Source organism: Xiphophorus couchianus, chromosome 9 (assembly GCF_001444195.1).
Source record: "Xiphophorus couchianus chromosome 9, X_couchianus-1.0, whole genome shotgun sequence".
NCBI classification, from domain to species: domain Eukaryota; kingdom Metazoa; phylum Chordata; class Actinopteri; order Cyprinodontiformes; family Poeciliidae; genus Xiphophorus; species Xiphophorus couchianus.
In genome coordinates, this window is record NC_040236.1 from 13,475,790 (window position 1) to 13,499,603 (window position 23,814).

At 36.2% G+C, this 23,814-nt stretch overlaps 1 protein-coding gene across 4 annotated transcripts in view; it reads left to right on the plus strand.

The window, feature by feature from the left end:
- Nucleotides 1-23,814, plus strand: part of agbl4 (AGBL carboxypeptidase 4) — a 461,529-nt gene that overhangs the window by 157,368 nt on the left and 280,347 nt on the right. For all 4 annotated transcript variants that reach the window (XM_028027774.1, XM_028027772.1, XM_028027773.1 and 1 more), the window contains one exon: nt 19,434-19,558. In XM_028027774.1, the coding sequence (XP_027883575.1) occupies nt 19,434-19,558 (125 nt within the window). The remainder of the gene's footprint in view (nt 1-19,433; nt 19,559-23,814) is intronic.

Sequence of the window (23,814 nt, forward strand, 5' to 3'; positions counted from 1 at the left end):
TTATTCACATTGATAATGACACCAACTGACCTTGGTGTCATTATCAATGAAAACATGGCCAAAATAGTTAGTATTCTGAAAACACAATCAGATTTCCTTTGTTGTCACTTTCGGTGCATGTTGTCTGCATAATGCATAAAACTAATCAAGCAAAGGCATCAAAGGGATAAGAAAATGCAGAAGCTAGCAATCAGTTTTGCACAGAGAAGAACCTTGCGAAGGTCAGTGGAAATAGATAGCACTACTGCATAAACATCTAAGTATGTTACTTTGAGTATCAGTGTGATTATTGCCCTTTTTATAAATTTGCCTTTTCCTCTGATGACATGGCCAGAGCAGCAGGGACATTGATTAATAGGTGCATAGCTCCCACACAGAGATCAGCTAACATGTGAGTATGCCTCGCTCTGGTTGTGTCTCCTGAATGATTTATGGTATTGATATTAATCTCTTTCCAATAAATGCATTACCAAAGTCATAACGGGGTGTAAATTGATATTTTTGAGCAAATGTCAAATTAATATTCTGCGACTGTTTCATTTAATCATCACTGGTTTTATCCACATTACTTCTGTGATGCTGTGTGCTTTTCTGTTTCTATTTACCCACTTTTGTCTCACCCTGTAACTAAGAGGTCTGGACAATGGACTTGTATAATCCCCCTGTGTATTTAGAAGGCTTTTGCTGCTTAATACAGTACTGGGTCTGTCCTCTAAGCAGCCATAAAACATATCCTTATTAAATAAAATTGTGTTCCATATTTACATGTGGTTGAATACAAATGTTAAAAGTTCAAACATAAAGCCCCTGAAAAACTTTTGTAGCCTTGTCAGTGGGAACGGTAGATGATAAAGTGTGAAGAAAAAATATTCATTGTGTCATTGTGATGATGTTACAGTTGTTTCATAGGTCAAGTATATTAATCAATACAAGGTAGTGCAGATTCTGGATGCTGTCATGTCATATCTTAGCAAGTTTGGTACTGGACCTCTTTAGGTACGAAAGAGTACCAACACCATTCTTGAACTGACCATGCATCAAATAGTATACTTACCTGCAAGGGGGATGTTGCATATTTGTTTTGTTAACTGATGATTTTTGAATTTGGTATTTTCTATTTTCTGTATGGTTTTCTGTAAGAAAATTGGTTTCATGGATTACAAGAATAATATCCATAAAAATAATCTCAGTTGATGTATTGGTTTTACCAGGGGTTTCAATCCCCTATGTCAAATTTATCAAAGCCAAAAAAGTAATAAAATTAATAAATTTTAAAATCAGAGAATACAAATGGATTAAATTCTGTGAAATCTGAGCTTTTTTATAACCAGTTTGTTTCCATAAATGATAAAAAAACTGAAATGGACCAAAACATAAGCTCATAAAGCATAATTTGAAAAAATGGATAGAAAATAGTCTGTTTCATGACCATTTGTAGGTAAGAAAGGGGCATTCAAAATGGCAAAGGAAGAATTGAAGAACATACACCAAAATGGTGAAATGCCCACCTAAAATTACAGGAAACCTTGTAGAAATGAGATGTGATTTGTCACATGTTCTGTCTGATACCTGAGATACGTCTGACAATCATTATATTAAAGTTAATTGTGTAAGTTTGAGGGAATTTTATAAATTTTTCAATCAAATGCCACCTTGTCTGCACACCCACAACTTTTCTCTAAGACTGAGATCAGGGCATTGTGATGGCTACTCCAGAGCTTGTAGGCTTGTCTTTTTTGATTATCTTATCTATTAGCTAATGTGTAACTAATTTAGTGATATGCTTAGGTTCATTTTCCATTTAGATGACCTATTTCTGTACAAGCTTTAACTTCCTGAGTGATGTCTCGACTCAAGCTGCTTGCTTCAGATGTTCTTTCCTCTTGATGCCATCTACTTTCAGAGCACAAACTGGCCTGCATCAGCCACACAGCATGATGCTTCCATCTTGGTACTTTGTTGTTGGGATGATGTTGCTAAGCTTGCAAACATGCTCCTTTTTCCTCCAAATGTTCCAATGTTGTTATTATTTTCACACATTATTTATACCCACTGTGTAGACCATTGTTATTGTCAAACATTTTAATTTTAGGCTCATCAGGGCACAGGACATATCTCCAAAACTTAAGGTATTTCTTCTTAAGATCATTTGGAAACCATGACTAAATAAGCTTTCTTCTTTAATTTTTTCATTTAGCAAATTGAAATATTTTTTATAATTCTAACCGACCCTTAAAACAGGACAGTTTCAGTCTGATTTACTGTCAGAGAGTAAAAGAAAAATGTACATGTCTTTTATTAAAATTTCATGCTAAGATAACATGAGGTTTAATTCCTCCCTCATGTTGCTATCACCGTCCTCTGCACTCTTACAATGCGTAGGTTTTATTTTGTTGTGTTAGCATAAAAAGAATAAATATATATTTATTCAAGTGGAAACTGGTCATATACATTCTTCGCCTAATGTGTAAAACCTCATTTAAATTTAGATTGTGCTCATCTCCCTTTTTTCAAGCTATGTGCTAAAGAAGTCAGAGATGGCCACCAGACCGCCATACAGCAAATGCATAATGACTTTGTTAGTTTTGGGTACTGAAACCTTTAAAGATCTGTTTTTAAACTGACATTTTACGACAACTAATAGAGTTGTGTTGCTTTTCTTTATATATAGTAATGGAATTATATATATTCTAATGGAATTTGCTGAACGAATGAGGAAATGATTTCTCACTATAGGACAATAGAAATGAGAAGATTTTCCTAATCGTTAAACATTAAGTTCCAGCCTCTTGTTTCCTTTAGTGGCGTAGATATTCATGAAGCTGCTAATTATTTTGTATAATTATTATTTTTTGTCTTGAAAATTGAAATTACATTCTTATCTTATCTTTTCCTCACCACCAAATATGCTTAAGCAGATGTTGGTGGTGAGGAAAATTGAATCAAAGTCTTGACAGGAAGCAGACAGTGGTGGCTTTGTTTTGCTTCACCTCTGGACTATTCTTCAAATGTAATTAAGCCCTCATTGATTTGCCATACTACTCTCTGTCAATAATGACTTACAATATGAAAGAAAGTCCTCAGGTGGCAAGTGTTTAATGGGATCCATTGATAAGCTCAGCTCATAGATTCATCCCTTCTTGCATTAAATTCATGAAGACCTCAAACTTAACCAAAAATTTGGTAATTTTTTTTTTTATATAAAACTTAACCAAATTTTTTGGTAAGTTTGAAGTTATGGGAAACAGAAATACCCTTTTCTATTTTTTCAGCACTTATGGTTTAGAATGAATCAAATCTCTCAAAGTTTTAATTCATGATGGAAACATGTCCTGAGTTTGTTCAAACCAGTCAGTGTTGTTACCACCACTTACACCATTTTGAGTTGTCTGACTTATTAAGTTTAGTATTTGTGTTTGGTCACTCATTTAATTCTTTTATCCAGTTCAGTTTTCTTTTTATGTTGTCAGTTTCAAACATGTTGTCTCCATGCACTTTTGAGAGAAAAAGGCAATTCAGTACAATCCTACAAGCATATTTCAAGGCAGTTATACAGTACAGACCAAAAGTTTTTAATCCACCTTTTTTAAAAGTTTTTAACACACCTTTTAATCCAATGAGTTTCCTTTATTTTCATGACTATTGACATTGTAGATTCACACTGAAGGCATCAAAACTATGAATAACACATGTGGAAATATGCACTAAACAAAAAAGTGTAAAACAACTGAAAATATCCCTTATATTCTAGTTTCTTCAAAGTAGCAACCTCTTGCTGTGATTACTGCTTTGCACACACTCTGCATTTTCTTGATGAGCTTCAAGAGGTAGTCACCTGAAATGGTTTTCACTTCATAGGTGTGCCCTGTCAGGTTAATAAGTGGGATTTCTTGCCTTATAATATTCCTTTATTTAATCAGGTAAACCCTGTTGAGATCTAGATCTCATTTTCGAGAGGGACCTGAAACAAACTTCACTCCCGTCGGGGAATCGAACCCCGGTCTCCCGCGTGACAGGCGGGGATACTCACCACTGTACTAACGAGGAGATATAAATAGTCATGAAGATAAAGAAAACCCATTGAATTAGAAGGTGTGTCCAAACTTTTGGTCTGTACTGTATACATTCTGAATTTATCCTAGTTATCAAACACAACAGTCAAGTTCAGTTTATTATTCAAATTGGTTAAAAAGTTTCTGTTCAAGCAAACCCAGCAGATTGCATTGAGTCACTGACTTGCATCATTCAAGTCAAAACTCCCTGGTCAAACCACAGAACCACTGTGACAGATTGTGTGCTTTCGTCAAGGTGAGAATCAGTCTACTTTTATAAACTAGGACAGGTACTACTAAAAAAGCTACTTTTTTTCATGTACATTCACAGGATATTTTTCATTGTCTGCTTGTTTGTATTCATTCCAACACGTTTGTTTTTTCTCTGTGAACTGTATTTGATGTATGTGGCCTTATCTTTTTTTTTTTTGCTTGCTTCATTCTCTGAAAAAACAAGAAATAAACAGTTATAACTTCACAGAGGAAAAACTCATGAAACATAGAACTTATGCATGTCAGATAGAAAATAATTTTGGTAGTACAGATGAAAAGAAAACTTGGATTATTAGTGGGATGGTTGGTATTTGGTGTATGAGAAACAGCCGGGGTTGTCAGAAGATATTTCTGTACTCCAGCGTATGCTATGAATCAAGATAGTCAAGTTTCTATTGATTAAATAAGAGAGAAAGAGGTTTTTACAATGAAGCTTGATACTCACAATGACTGACTTGAAGAGTCTGAAACATGCTGCAAGTATGCAGGTCTCTGCAACACCTCATTTCTCTTTTTTTTATGAAACAATTCTGATGGAAAAGCACCCCGAAATTGAAGTGGCACATTTTTTATTAGCATATTTTTCTGTTTTGTAAATCAGCAAAAGTGAAATCAAGAATTTTTCTTTTGCCCTCTTTCTACCTGCGCATAAAAAAATCCACTTTGTATTTTGCAATGCAAAGTTATACAATCCATGGATGTTTTTTGTTTTGTATTGCTCACCAGTCTCAGAATGACTCGTCTTTATGGGCCTTTCAAAGGCGGTGCTACTTGTCTGAATCACTCCTGATGTCTGATGTATTGAGAGACTCTTCCAGTCTCTCTCTCTCTCTCGCTCTCTGTTACATGTCCTTGGCAGCAGAGAAGTTTCACCGCTCAAATCACTAAATGGCCTCTCTAGTTTTCCCTTTTAGCAGTTTTCTCTTCTCTCATTCTTTTTAGTCAGGAACAAAGTATGGAGATAAATTGGAGCTGTCTTGGGACTGCTGGAAAGACCATTGCTTCTGATTTATGCTATTTACGGACCATTTGTAACCATAAGAGATTACTCTTTATTATTATTGTGGTTTTTTTTGTTTTCTTTTTACTCCTCTCATATCCCATCTTTGACTTTCTCCGGACAGTATTGTTATTTTTTATTACTCTATCCATGTCCTCTCACGCACTGTCTTATATTGAATTAACCCTTACAGTAAGCTCTCGTCAGAGTTCTGGAAAGTGAAAAAAATTGCTCATGTCATGTGTATTTAAAACATTTATTATTAGTATTTTTGAATAACTGTAGAAGGGATAACTAAGCTATATTGTGTTGTGGAGACAATCCTAATGCATCTAGCTGCATGCTGGTTAAACACGTGTTCTATAGGTTTTTAGCTATAGCACAGTGACCATGTCCCCTTTGGGGTAAAAGTTGAACCAATGAGTCAATTGCGAATCAGTGTGTTATTTTTGTGCAATAGAAGCATAAAATTAACAAACAAATGTAATTTCTGTCCAAGTACCTTGAGTTTTGTTTAACATGGTTATATCTAATCACTGACTGAACACATTGGCTCAGTTTTAGTGGCTGAGGATGCTGCGAGCAGAAACCAGAACAACTACGTTAAGGACTACAGGACTACCTTTGCGCATGGTGTGTGTGCTCTACCAACTGAGCCACCCAATGCTGAGGGAAAATATGCTTAAAGACTTTAAGGGGAAAACTTATTTTCACTCCAACCTGTCTTCCACTGTGGTTCTTTATTGAATTGAATTGAATTGAATTCAAAAATTCTTTATTAATCCCAGAGGGAACTTAAATTGTTTGAAAGTCTTTCTATCTAACTTTGCTAAATCAATCACTACAATATAATTGTTTGCTTTGTGTGGGATGATGTCCAAACACCTTGAGCTTCGTTTGCTCCAAATAGCTCAGACATTGCATTGACTCCCATTCAAATCATAGCAGATATGTTTCCCCCAAAGAAGGCATGGTCATTTCTTAGAAGGAAGTAACACAAAACTGAATTCATCTGTTGTCTTTATCATGTGGGCCTGGCGGTGACGTGACAGTGTGTTTTGCCATGGAACATATCAGTGTCATTTCATAAAAAGCAGAGTGATAATCTTGTCTGACATTCAGGGCTGTTGCGCATAGTTATGTCTAATCACTGACTGAACACATTGGCTCAAATTTAGTGTTTGGGGATGCCAGGAAGTAGTGCAAACAACCTCTGTGTTTTGTAAGTTAATTGTTGATGGCTCTGATATGGTCTACCCGTAAGAAACCCCGTCAGTACCTCATCTTTTCAAAATGTCACTAAATGCTAGCAGCAGCAAGCTGTTTTGAAAATTTTGAGTAATGAAAGGATTTTATTATCAACGATATACACGGTGTGACAATGAGATTTAGAAAGGTTGACGGGAAGAAAAACTCGCACACTTGATATTATGGAAAATGGCATGTTTATAACTCAAAATTGGCATTGTTGTTACTTCGTCTGTACCGAGGGAGGTGGTCTGACTCAAATGAGTCCAAGTTTGTTTTTTTTTTTTTTTTTTTAAATCCAGCTCCAGGCTGTTTTTGTGTTCTATTTGTTTTTGGAACTTCACTACTCATTGGCTCAAAGCCTGCTTCTAGCATCATAATAGAAGTGTGTCAAAAGTGAATATTACTGCAACCTGATTTCCTCATTGCACAAGTTATGCTCGCACACCAGGCTCCAGTGATTCATCCAGTAATTTATTTCCTTGCAATTCCTGACACCATAAACACAGTTTCTGAGCAGGCGCCTCATTTTTCTTCTGAGACAAGATTGTGCAGTTTGGGAAAATGGTGAGGATTTGTAATGCTTTAGTGGTTCATGTTTTTCAAGCTGCCTGTGTTTATTCTGCTGATTTATGTAGACAACGATCTGATCTCTCAGATCAGCTTCATTGATGTGCCAGGGTTTGTTTGATAACACATATTCATGTACAAAAAATACTCACACAGTGACGGGTGAAACACTGACAGGAACAGCATTGTGAAAGAATATAGGTTGCTTTAAAATGAGGCTCATATGATGTGGGGGTTCTACTCAAAGTAAAAGGCATATGTTTCCACAGCCATTTCCAACACCTTGTTTTTAGTGAATGCGACGGGGATTTGAAAATAGCCTATAGTAAGTTTATAGCAATCATGTAGATTACAGGCATGTTTGCTTTAAACTTCCTTACAGCCAAATTGGCGTATATATACCATCCAACACATAGCAAGGATTAGACTGAAAACACCACCTACTTATTAGAGTAGGTGGCAGAGTAGAGTAACTTAAACTAATTTACTGATTTGCATGCTAAATCTCTCGAGTTATATTAGTTTGATGTTCTATATTCAAATTAAGAATCACTGCTTAATTTAGAAAGGGTTTGAGGAAAAAAAATACAAACAATTTACTTTTAATAGAGTTGAAAATCACCTCAGACAATGACAGGTCAAACAGTACTGGTTTTGACACAGTCAACCTAAAATGGTATACCTTGATACTGGTGACGAGCCCATGGTTACCAGTGCTATGTGAAGCTGTAGTAATTTTAGTGACTTTATAAATATTGCTCTGTTTCTGTTTTAACTGACACATCTCTTTCAGATGTAGGGACATATTGGTAACAGTAGTTATAATTCTTGGAGTGTAAAAATCATTTAACTACTCTACTTAGATATTTTACATCCTCGCTCTGAATTTAACCCTTTCATGCGTAGTGGACAGCTATCTTAAAACCATTTTCTTGTGCTTCTGGTGGATTTTTATGTTATAAATGCATACAGACAACTGAAGTGGACACTAATGCATCATAAAATACACTATCAACTACTGGCCATCAGCTGCAAATGCAAGAAATTATTTTTGTTAAATTCAATATGGCCGACAGACAGAAAAGCATGCCGACCTTCCCTGTCCCTCCTTCTACTGTAGACGACTCTTGCAGGTAAAAAAATTATTGTGACATCAGATAACCCCTAAAGAATAATACAATACTACTGATGTATTTTTCAAATAACAACTTTGTATTTGGAGAAAATTACAATTGATCACCTAAGAAAAAAAACAATTACAAATTTATTTTCCCTATCTTTTGTTTATGTCTTAAGAAAATAAAAAAAGGGAAAAAGTTCTGACACATAGGATCGTAATTCATGCATGAAAGGGTTAATTTATTGACCGTATTTCATTTGCTGAACTGAAGATTCAATTCTTGGAGTGATTTCTTTTTTTTTCTCCTCCTTTAACTGTTGTTAATTTACCCTAAAATTATACTATAACAAACAGATATTTGCCTAATAAAGTTATTTACCCCATGCAAACAAGAGATCTGGTACCACATTACAAGATGAAAATGCTTTTAAGAAAGAATCTCTTTTTTATCTTATCTGATGAATTATAAATAAATACTTTATCTTAATTTGCCTGTTTTATGCAGTAATTATGTTGTCATTGGACTGATTTTCTGAAATTAAATTTTCACAGACAAACAGATGTTACTTTGGCTTTATTATATATAAATAGTACCTGTGTATTACTTTTCTTATTTTTTCTGCATTGCACACCATTGTGCACTGCATTGTTTGGAAGCATTATCAGGTAAAACAAAGATTAGAAAATTCACTGGTTTCCTGCCAAGCATTTTGAACAGTGTCCAGCACTGCTCGCTTTATGGCTTGGCTTCTAGCCACTTCACTTCTCTGCTTGTTTAATATAAAACAATCTGATCAACAATGAAAAATTAAGTTAGGGGGCAAGCAACAAAAATAAAAATAAAACATAGATTGAAGGCAGGTGTCTTATGTACCAACAGCATTTTCCCCTTGAGGGTCAATATTTCAGATCAGGATCCTTTTATTAGTACACTTGCTTGCATGTTCATACTCTGTAAACTGTAAAAATGACTGTTTTTACTTGAATGACAAGACTCCTTGGCACATGTGTAGAAAAGGTGTTTATACCAATTTGGTTTTTGACTTACTGGTTATTGGCAAGTGATTTCTTGCCTCTTGTTTCGCTTCTTGTCTTGCATCGGCTCCCTGTGTTTCTAAACTCATTATGGACCAATCAGCCCCAGGCCTTTAAGTGTGCACCCAGAGGGAGCAGTAACTGTAAATAAACACTACTGCAGACTCTCCGATAGCATGTAACCAAGATGATAACAGCCCTTCTTAGCGGGCCTGTTGACCTTCTTCTTGCTTTAGGCTTGCGAAGGACTCTTCGGCTCTTTGTGCTTTTATCTCCAAATTTCTCTCCACCTCTAGAACGTCTACTTATGATGAGAGGGAAGCAAGGAGAAGGTTACTTCAAAAGAAGAAAGAGAAGAGATTTGGAAAGGGGAATGTTTTGAGTGCAAAACATAATCAAGCCAGAACAGCAAAGGACCCTTCTACTTCATCTGACTTTGTAGTTATTGTTGGGCTTAACATAATTAACACAGATATATTTATTCAGTGGTCACTGACATAGTAGATCCAAAGAGGAAAAGAAGAAGAAAGTTAGAGCAACAGTGACATGAGGGCAGAGGAAAAGTTTGTGAAAAAGCAGAGAAGAACCGAAGATGACAGTGTCAAAAACTCTGATAAAACATCATTCAGTGAGGTAACCTAGCTTCCTAAGCTCAGAAAACAGATGAGAGTGAAGATTACACTCCTGCATGGCTCACTATTCAGTACTAATGCAGAGTGTCTGACAGTAGCATGTCCAGGGCTGTGGGGCTGAAGCACTGTCTGGATGAGATTGATAATACAATTAAGCTAGTCCCAGTATGAATGCATCACTATGACCCATTACTACACCAACCTCTTCAGATGGCGCATACAAGTCTGGCTCTAGGGCCTTTTGGAAGGAAAAAAAATACAATTATGAAAGGCTAGCTGGAAAATGTGTTCTCTTTAGAATGTGCAGGCAGGCCTGTTCATCATCAGATATGTGTGGGCTGCCTGCATATCTCACTGCTGTCCTCAGGCCGAGCTTTCTTCATTTATATTGAAACGAGGAGCTCACTGGAGCATGGATGGACTCATAACAATATGATTTTTTCCCTTATTGTCTCCTCTTATTGTCTGCTCTTATCCTTGGTTTGTTGTATATTCAGATTATTTTCACAACAATTTCTACATATTGTCTGCGTAAGAACTGCATGCATTTATGCCTTTCTGTGTGAGTGCATTGGATGTAGGAGTTGATTTAAATATCAAATTTCAATTTGGATCATTGTACTTTGAAAAAAGGTTTGAAAGCACCTGAACTTAAATATATTTTAACACAAATGAGAGGAAAAAACGATTCATTATTTTTTTTACATTATACACAAATAGAATATGTAAGTTTGTAATTTTTTTAAACTCTTCATACATAATCACAACTTTCTATTTAGAGGTACTCAAATTTTTAAGATGGTCTTTGAAAATGGCTGTGAGTGCTTCCTGAAAGACATTCCACATTCCTCTTCTGGATGTTCCTGCAGTTTTTTAGTTCTACGTTATGATTATTATGCTGTATTAAAAATGTTGAATCGTAGGTAGTCAGTACACTAGCATTGAGTCAACTACTATTAAATATTTAAAGTTTAAGTTATTATAATGTTAAAAAATGTTCTTTTTTTTGCCCATGTTCTAGGAAGCTAGCTTGATTGCTTCCCTGAGGTACATACAGGTGCATATAGATAAATTAGGGTGTCATTGAAAAGTGTATTTATTTTACTCATGCATGAAATTCAAAAAGTGAAATTCTAATATAGCTTAATTACACACAGTTATATACTTAAAGTAGTTATGTCTGTTGATTTGGATTATTATGGATTAATTAATAATTCAGTCTCTCTGAATTTAGAGTCTGTCATTAAAACAAACAAAATACATTTTAAAAACAAAAATGTGAAGTTTTGCTCAGGTATTGAGATCAATGGTTCTTGTGTGACAGTTTGCCAGGGATAAACAAAGTAGCTCGGCTAATTTGTTACTGGCCTCTTATTTTAAACCTATATGAAATATGTTTATATGACTAGAAGTATAAAGATTGCACTCTAATTGTATTAAGAGGAAACTATACTTTAAAAACAAATTCAAGGTGTCTGTACAAGCTAAGACAGCCAGTGTCACAGTCACCAACTTACTACAAAATTACAATTTATTTATTTTTTTATCATTGTAGATTAACATAACACAGAAAGAAAAATATTTTGAGATTCTTTATGGCACCATGCAGCTGTTTCATAAATCTTGTTTTCTTGGTGTTTTTTGTAGAGTTGTGTGCTGTTTGTTCAGATCAAATGCTATGCACTTGACCAAAACCTAGTTAATGGTATTTCTGCTGCATATGCATACGTGGGAATTTGGACAGTGGACTCTTAATTTGTACTTCCTTTTCCACACCAGCTCATAATATGACGTTCTTCATTTGAATAAGTAAAAAAAGTAAAGCATCTTCAGATATAGCATTGGCTGTGTTATTTGAATAAACCTTACATGCTGTTCTAATCCTGAAAATGCAGTTACAAAAATTGTAAAACTGAAATAATCTAAGAAGCTATTCATATTCATAGTCCAATAAAGAAGTTTGTAAGTTTCTTCTTGTTGCTTTTTAAAGACTTTTATAGTTTTTCTTATTTATTCTGAAGGAAAGAGTGAGGTGCTGTGTTATCACTTGTCTGTAATCTGTGTTGCTCTATGTCATCATACACACTCCACTGTGTGTATGATGTGAGTCATTGTCATGTTGTCAGATGAGTAACTTTAATTTTACGTGGATTAAACAACTCAAATATAATGTGTTTATAAATCAGCATCAGTGCCTCTGACAGGTAAGTTTAATATTTGTCATGTTACATTTTTGACAGAATAGAGTCAGAGCCCATCCATTAATATTTTTATATACAGTACTTTTCTTTACCTGTTGGGTTTAGAAAACTTTGTGGTGACCTGTTTAATCTTGCCTCCAGATGATGTGATAAGGCATCAGGGGAAAAGGCGTGTTGTATGAAGTCATGAGGCACGAGATTGATGTCGCCTTAGTGACATCTTGCCTTTAGACAAGAAAGAGGGAGACGGAGTAAACCCAGACGTTTAGCTGTAGGACTAAACTGAGCCCCCCTCACTGTTGCTGCTGCTGCTGGCTGGAATCAATTCTATCTTTATCAGTCCCACTCTTACGTGTCCAGGAATCCTCCTTACGCCGCAGAGCAGCCGGGGGGAAAACTGATGTGTTTTCCAATAATGAAATGGAACACAGCAAAAAAAATACATTTAAAAAGTGCCTAGCTGGTCTCCCTGATCTGTACAGAGCTCTTTGTAATCTCATGTCTAGTTTTTAAGCACACTTTTTTTATTTTTAAGACCAGGAAAATAATGAATTTATTTTTGTTTTCCTATTTAGTCAAAATGAGTCAAGAATTAGAATTTTGAATCTTTTTGTCAGTTCATTCTGGACAGAAAATATGAATATTAATGTATATAATGCATTGCTCTTTCAGGATATGCATCATGAAACCAACTAGGTATATCTTTTAGGTACAATACATTGAAGCTTTTCTTTTATAAACAATACATATTTTACATACTTGTTAAAACTTGCCCTGCGACAGACTGGCGACCTGTCCAGGGTGTACCCCGCCTCTCGCCCGGAACGCTAGCTGGAGACAGGCCCCAGCACCCCTCCCGATCCCACTAGGGACAAGGGTGTACAGAAAATGGATGGATGGATATTTGTTAAAACTGTCACCATGTTGTGACAGTATAACATGAAACAGATAATCTTTGAAAAAACACTGAGATCCTCTGCTTCCTCCTTGTGGTCTGACAGCCATCTGCAGAGATACTCTGCTCGCGGTCAGAAACAACCGGGAGCAATCAGAGCCAGGGGGAGAGTATCAGCACTCTCAATCATGCTTGTGCACGTGCTGCTCATTGTGTTAATGCCAGTGAAACAACTTACCATTATAGGAAAACTGTTTATCTGCCATCATCGGTGGCCATGCTGACTAAACTGAGTATTCATGACAGGCTCTGATGTGGAGAACTAGCTGTAACCTAGCAAAAATCAAGGGGGAGGGTGTGAATGGTGTTGTCTCATATTATACTGTCATGTTATTTTGACAGGTTTAACAAATGTGTAAAGAAACATTGTTTTTAAAAGTTAAATACTGTACCTTTAAAGGGCCGCTGAATACTATATTAAAAATACGAAAGGCACCAACACTCAGCAATTATCTTCTAAACCAAATAAACATATTCTCTCATTTTAGTACCTTAAGTTGAATTCTTGTTTGGGTGATATAATTTAAAAAACAAACAAAAAAAGGTTTCATGCCTCACAATATGGGAAGTCCAATTTTTTTAACATGGTCTACTTTATCTGGCATTTCCCCCAGTACTTCTTATTGTTGGTATCGATTTAAAAGTCATTGGTGTAGTACAAATAGTTCTGCTTGTGTGGAGAATTTTTTTAAAAATTAGTATCTTCAAAAAGTTCAAGGCATGCCTAGTTGAGTGACAACCTTAGCTAACACAGAAATTAATTTTTTGTTTGAAAAATTTGGATGTTGTTTCAGGGCTGTTTAAATCATACCCCACAAAGCAGAGTTTTTGCTTTGGGGGCTGTTTGGAGGCTCTTCTGTACTTTTGTGTGTTGCCTTTCTTGTCTAGATTAGGAAGCACAAGATTCATTTGTATTTATTAACAGAAGGTTGAAATGGTTATTAACTACAATTTCTCAACCTCCAAAAAATAAAATAAAAATAGGTTGTTTTGGGGATGTAATCTACTCTTCATTTCAGCTGGTTCTTTTTGGGACAGCTGTTTAAGTTGACTTAGGTTACAATAACCTTGTGTTTTTGTTCTAGCTGTTTGTATTTTACACCTGTTTATCCTACTCCATGTTTTAATCTTTATCTTTAGCTGTATGTAATGTCTTGTTTGGCAAAATTCTCAAGCAAATCAAGTTTTGTTGCCATTAAATTTACTATCCAAATCCAAAGTTATTGATTTTAAGTAGTTTGCAAAGTTTTTAAAAAAAGTTTTTTTTATTCACAAAGCTATTTACTGTTTATTTTAACAACAACTGACCCTTATTTAGGATCTTTTGTATATAGAGCTTAGCTAATTTTCATCACTTGTTTTTTTATTGCTTAATGTTACTTGGTTTGTTAAAATGGTGCCGTTTTACTTTGGGCAAATTTTTAAGAAATGAGTGAATGTCTAACAACATATTGACATTATCTTCCTTTTATCTTGCATCTCAGATGAAAACCTTATTTTTCATTTTCTGAAGCAATGAGAAATCTAGTGACACACCACTATAAGTACCTTTGTTGTCTTGTCCGTCTAAACGAGCATTTGGATAGTGGACAATACACTATTCAAATGCTCATTTAGATAGTGAAATTTAAGACACTTTAATTTCTTTGCAGATAATACAGCTGACAATAAAGTGAACTGGCACATCATACATTACTTTTTATCTCCTAATTGTATGGACTATTGTACTTACCCATCTTTAATTGCATGATTGCTTGTGCATTCCCAGATGGCCTTTATCTTAAATTTGTGTTATCTAAAAGAATTGTGTATTAATTTATGGAAAATACATTTATTGTTTTCGGGATTATTGAGAACATGATTATACATCTCTGTGATTCAAAACCTTGCAATGCTTAGGATATGACAGGCCACATGTCTGCAGAGTAGAAAGCACTGTAACCACAAAGTCTGTCTCAGTGTGAAACAACTGGCTATTACTGTTTTAATGGCTGGCCACATGAGTGAGTTCCTCCTCTGGCCCGTGGCAGGCAGACTTGCACTTGCAGTGCAATGATCCATCTGCATGGCAGAAACTATCCATCCAGTGGATAGCTACAGGCTGCAGGTTGGGCCATTGTGTTGACTGAACACTATGACTGCTCCCTCTTGTACCTCTATAATGGGATTATATTAGCCAAGTTCTTTTGCGCCCTCTTCATCGCTCTCATCTCTGTCCTCTTACACACACACACACACATGCACGCACCCCAACAAGCACGTCTGTCTCTAATTACCCATGGGAACCCTATGTGTATATCTTGGCCTTACCCTAACATTAACCGTCACAATTGAATGTCTAACCCCTAACAGGTACATAAAACCTAATCATACCCTAATTCTGCTTCTCATCTTGCAACCTAATTTGTAAACGGACCTCTATCCTATATTTTCAGTGTCATTTGGTCCTTAGTTCATTGTCAAAAAAAGATTAATATTATGCATTATAAAATAGGAATTTTTAAATGAAATCCAGTATGTAAATTTTTTGTCAATTCCATACCCTTAATCCCAGTATCTCAAGATCTACAGTAACAGAAGGGAGTCAGATACTTCAAAGATATGAAAGGACTTGATATTTCATAAAAATGTCTTTATATCCACATACAATATATCTCAGACTAACAAACTACACGTTACCAAGGTTATTGAAGCTAGTAAAAGAATATTAAACAAAGAAGATACTTACATTTACATTTCAGAGCATGATTGTCATCTTTCTGAGGTTTACCTTTGCAACACAAGAAGAATTTGGACACATCTAACCTTTAGTGATGAGAATGGCTGGCCACTCTCATCACTAAAGGTTAGATGAGAGTAAAGGTTCATCACTAAACCTTCTGGATGATGAGAATCATAAGCTACTTGTGGGAGATGTAATTTTTCTCATGAATTGAAAGGAGGTTCCATAAGCTGACATCCTTTTTGTTTTTGTAGTCCACAATGATGTAAAAAAATACACACACTAACCTGCATATTCATTCTTTAGGAGCTTAAAGGGTGAATTAAAAGCCATTTACTTTATAAACTAATTGTTGCATTCTGTGTTGATGAAACAAACATCTCAAACTGCAGAAAATACAATAGTATTTGTCCTTCCCTCCTTTCTGTTTCTTTAATGATTTCCATGGGTGTGGGAGGGAATGGAGGAAGGGATAATCAGAGGAACACAGAGGGTTTCTTTTTCAGGGTTTTCCTCAAGGAGACCTTGTCAAGTGTAAAATCTTGTTTAGAACGTTGCAATTGCTGCATTGGGCTGTGGCAGCAGGTCTAAGCTGTTCATTGAAAACCAATTTGTTAATGTCTAAATGTTGTAGTAGTTTTCCCTCAAGGGCAAAGATTGATATTCAGCATAACCTGCTAAGACAGCAATGAAGAACAATATTTACAGGAATGATACTCCAGAGGAATTATGCAAAAAATCTCTAACATTAAAAAAAATGTCTTAGCTCTTAGTTCTCATAGTGTGTTGTTCATTAGCCTCACTTAACACAATTTGTCTGTGTTGTAAACAAACGACTAAGATATTTCTTGACAAATCTGATTTACTGTGAGTGTCTTTTAGAGCCTCCACGGATTCAAAATGAAAAATCTTAGCTTTATATAGTTTGTCTTTAGTGTCTTCCATGGCCGTTTCAAAAAGATTAGCCAGCCATTAATGTTATTTAAATACTAAATGATATGGGATTGATTAAAAGGGTCAGGCTACCACCCCACCAAACTGCTTGGATCTGGAGGTAGCCACCATAAAATTAAAACGGGGATCAACGGCGTGTCATATCCCTGCTGCTCTGCGGGCTGAACATGTAATTCTAACCTTGAGGATGTGGCCATCTTTCACGTCAGGCCTTCCAGCATCAGGCTCAATAACCCAGTCGCCCATGGCTACTGTCTGATGCTATCCAAGGTTCTGTATTAACAACCAGAAGCAACCAGTAGTCTCCTTCCTCCATGCCCTATATTTATATAGCTGACACCATCAAGAACAGACTAGGTTACTTTGGCTTATCAATCAGAAACCTCTAGGAAGGGTGGATGAAAGGTTTAGTGTTAAACTGAAGTACACTCAGTGCAGCAATGTACAGTATATGCAGTATATATGCATATCAGATACAGGATTATAACTGGTACAGATAATGTGACTAACACTGTTTTTCTCTTCATGTTACCTGTAAGTGGTCAGATATATTAGGCAGTAAATTAACATTTTGTAAAAATGTGACAAAGAAAAGGGGGACAGGCTTAAAAATTTGATGAGGGGGAATTTGTGATGCTTTGTCACTGGGCCAGAGGATGTCCAAACTTCAGCTCACGCGGGGTGTTCCTGGTCCTACAGTGGCTAGTATTTATGAAAGGTTGTTTGAGGTAGGAGCAGTGGTGAATTACTGACAGACTAATGCATGGACATGTCTAGGTTGTGGTGTGGGCAATGAAGACTGGCCCATGTGGTCTAATCCAGATGAGCTACTATAAATTAAATTGTTGAAGTTAACAAAAATATCAGAATTTAAACTGTTCCAGTTTGTTGTGCATAGAGCTACATTGCTGCAGAACAGTCACTGGAGGTAGTGTGATAGTTTGGGCATTGCTCTGCTTGGAAACCTTTGGTTCTGCCATCTGGATGCTAGTTTGACCTGTGTAAAGGTTGGCTACAGACCATGTACATCCTTTCACAGAAAAGTAATTCCCTGATGCCTCTGGCTTTCAGCAGGATATTGCACACCACCACAAAGTAAAATAATTTATTTGTTAGTGTTTAATTGTAATGTTTTAATTGTAGACTTCACCTCCTAAATCCCAAGATCTCACTCAAATCACATGGGATGTGCTTGTTAAATCAGCGACATCCATTCATTTTTCTGTAATTAATAATTTATATTAATTAGTTGAAAGAAAACAAGGATGAACACACTTTCTAGTTTGTATTTGTCAGTGTCAGTATCAGGAACTTATTTTATGTTTACATTTTTAACACAAAGCAGCTACAGTGGTAGCTTGACTCTGAGATAGTGAATGTTGTATATAGTGTTGTCCATCATCATAAAATAGATTTTTTGTTTAAATTTGATGATGCCTTTTCATTGGATATTTTTACTGTAGCAGAGCAGATTGTCAGTTTCTACTCTGAGTACTGCAGACTCACCTGTGGGTTTTCTATTCAAAGGCAGAAAAAGAGGAATCCTCTTTGACAGTGTAGTAGTTAGACCATCTGTTTGTAATCACTTGTATATCCTTGGATACAAGGATGCATGCTGCAACCTGTCACCACGTGGTCAACAGTACCTGGATGTAAAGTTGTTGGGGAGCACTGGGCCTTGTGGCCCGCTTAGTGTGCCGGCAATTCTTACGCCTGAGCCTCTGCTTGTTTTAAACCAAGAACTTTAGTTAAATATTACGATGAAAAATTGGACTGCTCTTTTGTTGAGCTTTAAAAAGGCGTGATAGTAATTTCTAGGTACAGCTTTGTGTGTCTACTCACACAGGGACACATGTTTATTCATTCATATCTGTCTCTACTCTCACTTTAATAATACTTGCATGCACAGAAGTGTGAGTACGTGACTCAAAAATCAGTTGAAACCAGGACTAACATTTGGAATCTCCCAGATTAGTTAAAATTTTACATTTTGATTCCCAGTCTACTGTTTGAAGAAGCTGCTGAATCAGAATCAATAGCAAGTCTGTGCACAGCCATGGGCAGAGTGCAGCAGGTATTGAGAGTGGGCTTCAATTTAATAAAACAACTGCCCAGTCAGCTCAGTGCAACATTTGCAGATAACATATATGATGCAAAGGACCACCTCTGGATTCATTGTGTGGAATTCATCAAGTGCTCCATCTTTGAAGTTGCGCTGACCTTCATCCGCTTCTTCTTTCCCAATGTCTGACCAACTGCCTAACTTTATTAACTGTTTATGATTTTATACTGTAGCTACTGGTAAGTTAGACTTGGTTTTTGTTCTTTTTTCTATGTTTGATTTTCTGCAGGGGGTTAGTCCATCAGTGTGATCTCAATAACCTGAGATGGCGCCTGACTTTGCCCTTGTCCGTCATTTTGACTGACAGGGTCAGAAAATTCTGTCGTTATCTATATTTACCCATCACATTTTAAAATGATAATAATGACAGATTGAATTGCATTTATTTTTCATTCAGTTTGATTAACATTCAACAATGTGAAGAGAGAATCCACACATCAAGCAGATGCATGCATGTAATCAGGAAACAAATGAAATTAAGAATCATGTTTTGTGAAAACACTTGTGTTCGTCCACAATGTGATTAATGTAAGCTATTTGTTATTGTAGGGAATCTGGGCCGTGTAGACTACATCGGTGATTTTGAGTTTGACCTCTTCATTCGACCTGACACCTGCAACCCACGCTTCAGAGTCTGGTTCAACTTCACTGTGGAAAACGTCCGGGAGACACAGGTCAGAATCATCTGATCTATTTGTTGTTGCCAGTCTTCACTGTGATTTTTCAATTGCCTTGTTCACCCTTTCACCTCTTTGAGGTGAAACATATGCTGTGCCAAGTATTAGGATTTAAGAAAAATATGTGCATTTTAATTATATCTACACACTTAATAACCAGATTTTTAACATTGATTTTCAAAACTTTAAACAAATGCATATTTTGTATTGATTTAAAGGAACTTTGTTCCCTAAATACACTGTAGCTTATTGAATAATTTTTTTCTCATACACTACTCAGAAAGTACAAAATTATGTTTAAGTTGTAGTTTGTAGAATATTGCAAGAAAAAACTTGCTTTAAAGTAAAGGTCATCTTATGAGCAAACTGTTATTGATAGAAATATTAGTTAATACTACTTCTATCTACTGGTATTACTTTAGTCAGATGTCGCACATTTCTTTTGTCATATAATACCAGATTTTGTATTTCCACTAGTATAATGTTGTTCAGCAACATAATACTATGTGTCTTTTTAGAAGAGTGGGAAATTGTTTTGTACAGTGTTATACTTTCACTGACCTTATGTGCAGCACTAGCTGTCAAAATATTTTCTGAATGTCCTTTGCCACATCTCACTGGATTTAAAATCTGTTTTCATAACACCACTTGTTTCTCCTCAGAAGTGAAGTAGTCGTCTGTTTTCTGCCTCACTTCTTGTCACAGTTTCTGAACCTCAGTCAGCCACTGGCAAACTCAGAGCATGCGATTGGCTGACAGAGGCAGTCACATGCCTCAGAGATACACTGGGTGGCTTCCAATACTTGAATATTTTTGTTGCAGTACAAGCAGGCTTGACAGTGTTGGTATTTAAGCCTGGGTAACATCTTGTAAGTTTTAAAATAGCAGAAAAGAAAAGAAAACAATAAACAGTCTCAAATTGGTTATTTACACAAAGAGATGTGAAATTATCAAAATGGAACAAAAGGTAGATTTACTAAAACGAATAAAAAAATGAAGTGACAGATGAACAGGAAAAAGGAAAATGAAAGTGAACGGTTGAGGAAAATTCAGTGTTTTGTTGCTGCTACTGTTCTGTTGAGTGTCCAGCCCTGCCTATCTGAGGCTATCAGGCCTATCAGCCCATCTCCCCGCAGTGCTGTAGTCAGCACTAATCACATTTTATGGCACTGAGATGAATGGGAGGCCTCAGCTCAGTGCCGAATTGATCCCAGGCCAGATAGACCAGTACCATCAGGCTGACCGACAGGATATTTGCAGGCAAAATGACAGAAAAAGTGTAGGTGAGAAATAGAGGCTAACAAGGCTGAGGAATAACAAAAATCATTGGAGATATTTTATACAATATGTATATGAAAACATAATGTAACATAACATAATATGAAAACAAATGGAAACCCCCAAACAACACAAACATGGGTGGTAGTAACAACTACTGCTGTTATGCTCTCATGTTGTCCCTACAGGACTTTTAACAAGCTTTTTTATTTGAAGCTGTTTTTTATCTGCCCAATTTCCTTTCTTTAAAAGGTCCTCTGTGATTTTACTCTAACCCTGTAGAAGGTGTTGTTGGTAAGTGCTGGCTTTGCAATTGTTCCAAGGTGCGTTTACAAAACGTCTATAGGCACTGTGATTAGATTTTTCAATATCCCTAAATAACTAGAATTCACATGAATCTCCTTTAGTGTAAGCCAGAAAAGAGCATATGAAACAAAAAAGCAGAAAATTAAACAGTCCAAAAACGATAGCATGAATAAATAATCCAACCAAGTGTAGCTACAGTATAAGCAAAAGGCTGTGTTATAAAGATATCAGTGAGTTCCAGGGAAGAACTGGGCTGTTGGAGTGTTTCATCCAGCTAAGCCTTGCTAACTCTCAGCCTGAGCCAAGGGAATGGGGAACAGTAAAAGCCCGTGATATTGGAAGTGAGATGGCCATTTTGAAGGAATGTAAGCTGGTGAAACAGATTTGGTCTGCCTCAATCAGCTTAGCAGCTTTGTGAAAATTGGCTTCACTGTAGCACCGGTTATGATGGGTGGCTGGATGGATAGATGTCTTTTTTCTGTACGTCCTTCTTTTTTGTGTTTATCGAACCACTCACTTACCTCAAAAAGCTAAGACTAATTCTGGTCAAGTTTGTTCCATTGACTGAGACAGACTGACCACTTGACTCTTGGGCATGCCTACATTTAAGTCACAGTTATGCAAAAATAAACCTTATAGACATACATGTTTCATTCAGAGATATATTTGTACCCCAGCATAACAAATAGCTGTCATGAAACATTCTGGGTTTGTCTGACATCTTTTGTCCTCGTCGGACCGTCACCTTCAACTTTTAGATATCTGCCTGGTCCAAAATACTTAAATCAAGCTATTAAATTGTCTCCTAAGCATTCAGACACATTCTCAAGGTGAAGCTTTTGACTTACTTCTTTCATTGTGGTATGTTGAAATAGAGACACCTTTAAAAGGAACAGGACTTAAGTTGACATTCTTTGTCTGCATCAGTAAGTGAATGTCTATAGAGTCTGCTGTTTAGTAATGCTGATTATTGATATAAGATGCTAAATGGAGTTTAAAATAACTACAGGTCCATTTTGTTTGAACCTAATCGTCATGAGGACACCGGTGTCTTCACAGAACCCAGGTATGGCATGGAAGTGTTTTGGGGGTGACAGTAAAGGGTTTAAAACTAAGACTAACATCTTCTGATGGTGTTGGGTTAGAAGGTCAGATGTATTTATTGGAGTCTAGAGTGTATCATCTTGGTATGGTCTGGTTGTCTAATAAATCGTTATTACGACTAACGTTCTCAGCACAATACATTAAATTATTTTCAGACATAGTCAAGCTTTATCTAAATACTTTCTTTTTGTAAAGAAAGTATAGAATCTTTGAGAATCACTTAAACCAGTATTTCACAAATAAGTTAAGTATATTCTTAATTTTTTCCTGTTCAAACGCAAGTAGTGTATGTGTGTGATTTCTTTGTAGAGACATTCTTAATGTAAGTAAGAACTGTTCAAGCACTGATCTGGATATAAGATATCACTGCAGACTTTGTTCTCAACTTTCAGTGTTGTATTGATATAGTAATTTAGAGAAATGTCTATTTTAGTTTAGAATAAATTGAACAATGCTCTTAAAATGGGATCTGTGTAAAGAAAAATTGCATCCAGTACTAATACTAAAAGAATGTTGATCTGACTTCCTTGAACCACTATTTCAGTCTTGCTTTGCCTGGCCCATGCTATGATCAGAAACCAGTTGGTGAATAGACATAATACCCCTCTAAGTAAATTGACATTCCTTTCCATTTTGCTTTAGGGGTGTGCTTGATGTCAGAGTCTGTGAAGGGCATGGCTGTGAGCTATTATCATAGGAGCCTTCGGGGAGCCATTCATAGAAGACGAGCAGTAAAACCTTGCACCGTGTGCCTTCAACTCCTCAAACTGCTGCAGAAGTGATTTGTAAGCCTCACTTACTAAGAGAAGGCACAGTGTAAGGCAGCTACCCTCCATAATGAGAGAAAAGAATGAACCAACGAAGAATAGGCCAAGTGTTATGTAGAACTCCCAAAGAGTCATCTTTGCTTCACCTTTTTTTGACAATGCTCTCCTAAATGTATGAGTTGATTACTCCAAAGAATGTTACAACTATCATGAAAGCATTATAGATCCCCCCGTTGGTGATATCAATCAGTCAATGTTACTTTCCTACAGCTGGTGCTTTCAGTAGTACGGTTTAGGAAATTGCCATAAATTAAACAGTGGTCTGGTTTCGTTCAATAGTGAAGTAAATCTGAAGCAGTGTCATAGAAATCCACTGAAAAACTGTAAATGTGCAGTGACTTACCACAGCCTGGTTGAAGATTTCTGCAATATTATGTCACCTCTGGGAAGGCACCAACCACCTGTACCAATAACTGATGAGTCACATATTTTTTGTCACTCTGTAGAGGGCTTTATATTAGCTTTTTTCACTTTAGGTTTGAGTTTAAGTGTCACGTTTGTTTCTTTTTCTCTTTCTGGTGGATTCTTCGACGTTCTGTATGTTCTGGTGAGATATTGTTTCCATTGTATGCCTTCTGTTTTGGCATTTCTTCCAGTCACGCTATCTGAGTTACCCTTCTTCTCCTGTTCCATTGTTACTGCACGTTAATAACTTCAAGTTTTTATTTTCCCAATTTTCTTCAAATTATTCAACATGTTCTTACCCACTGCAGCTCACTTAGGACTAAGTACTTAGAA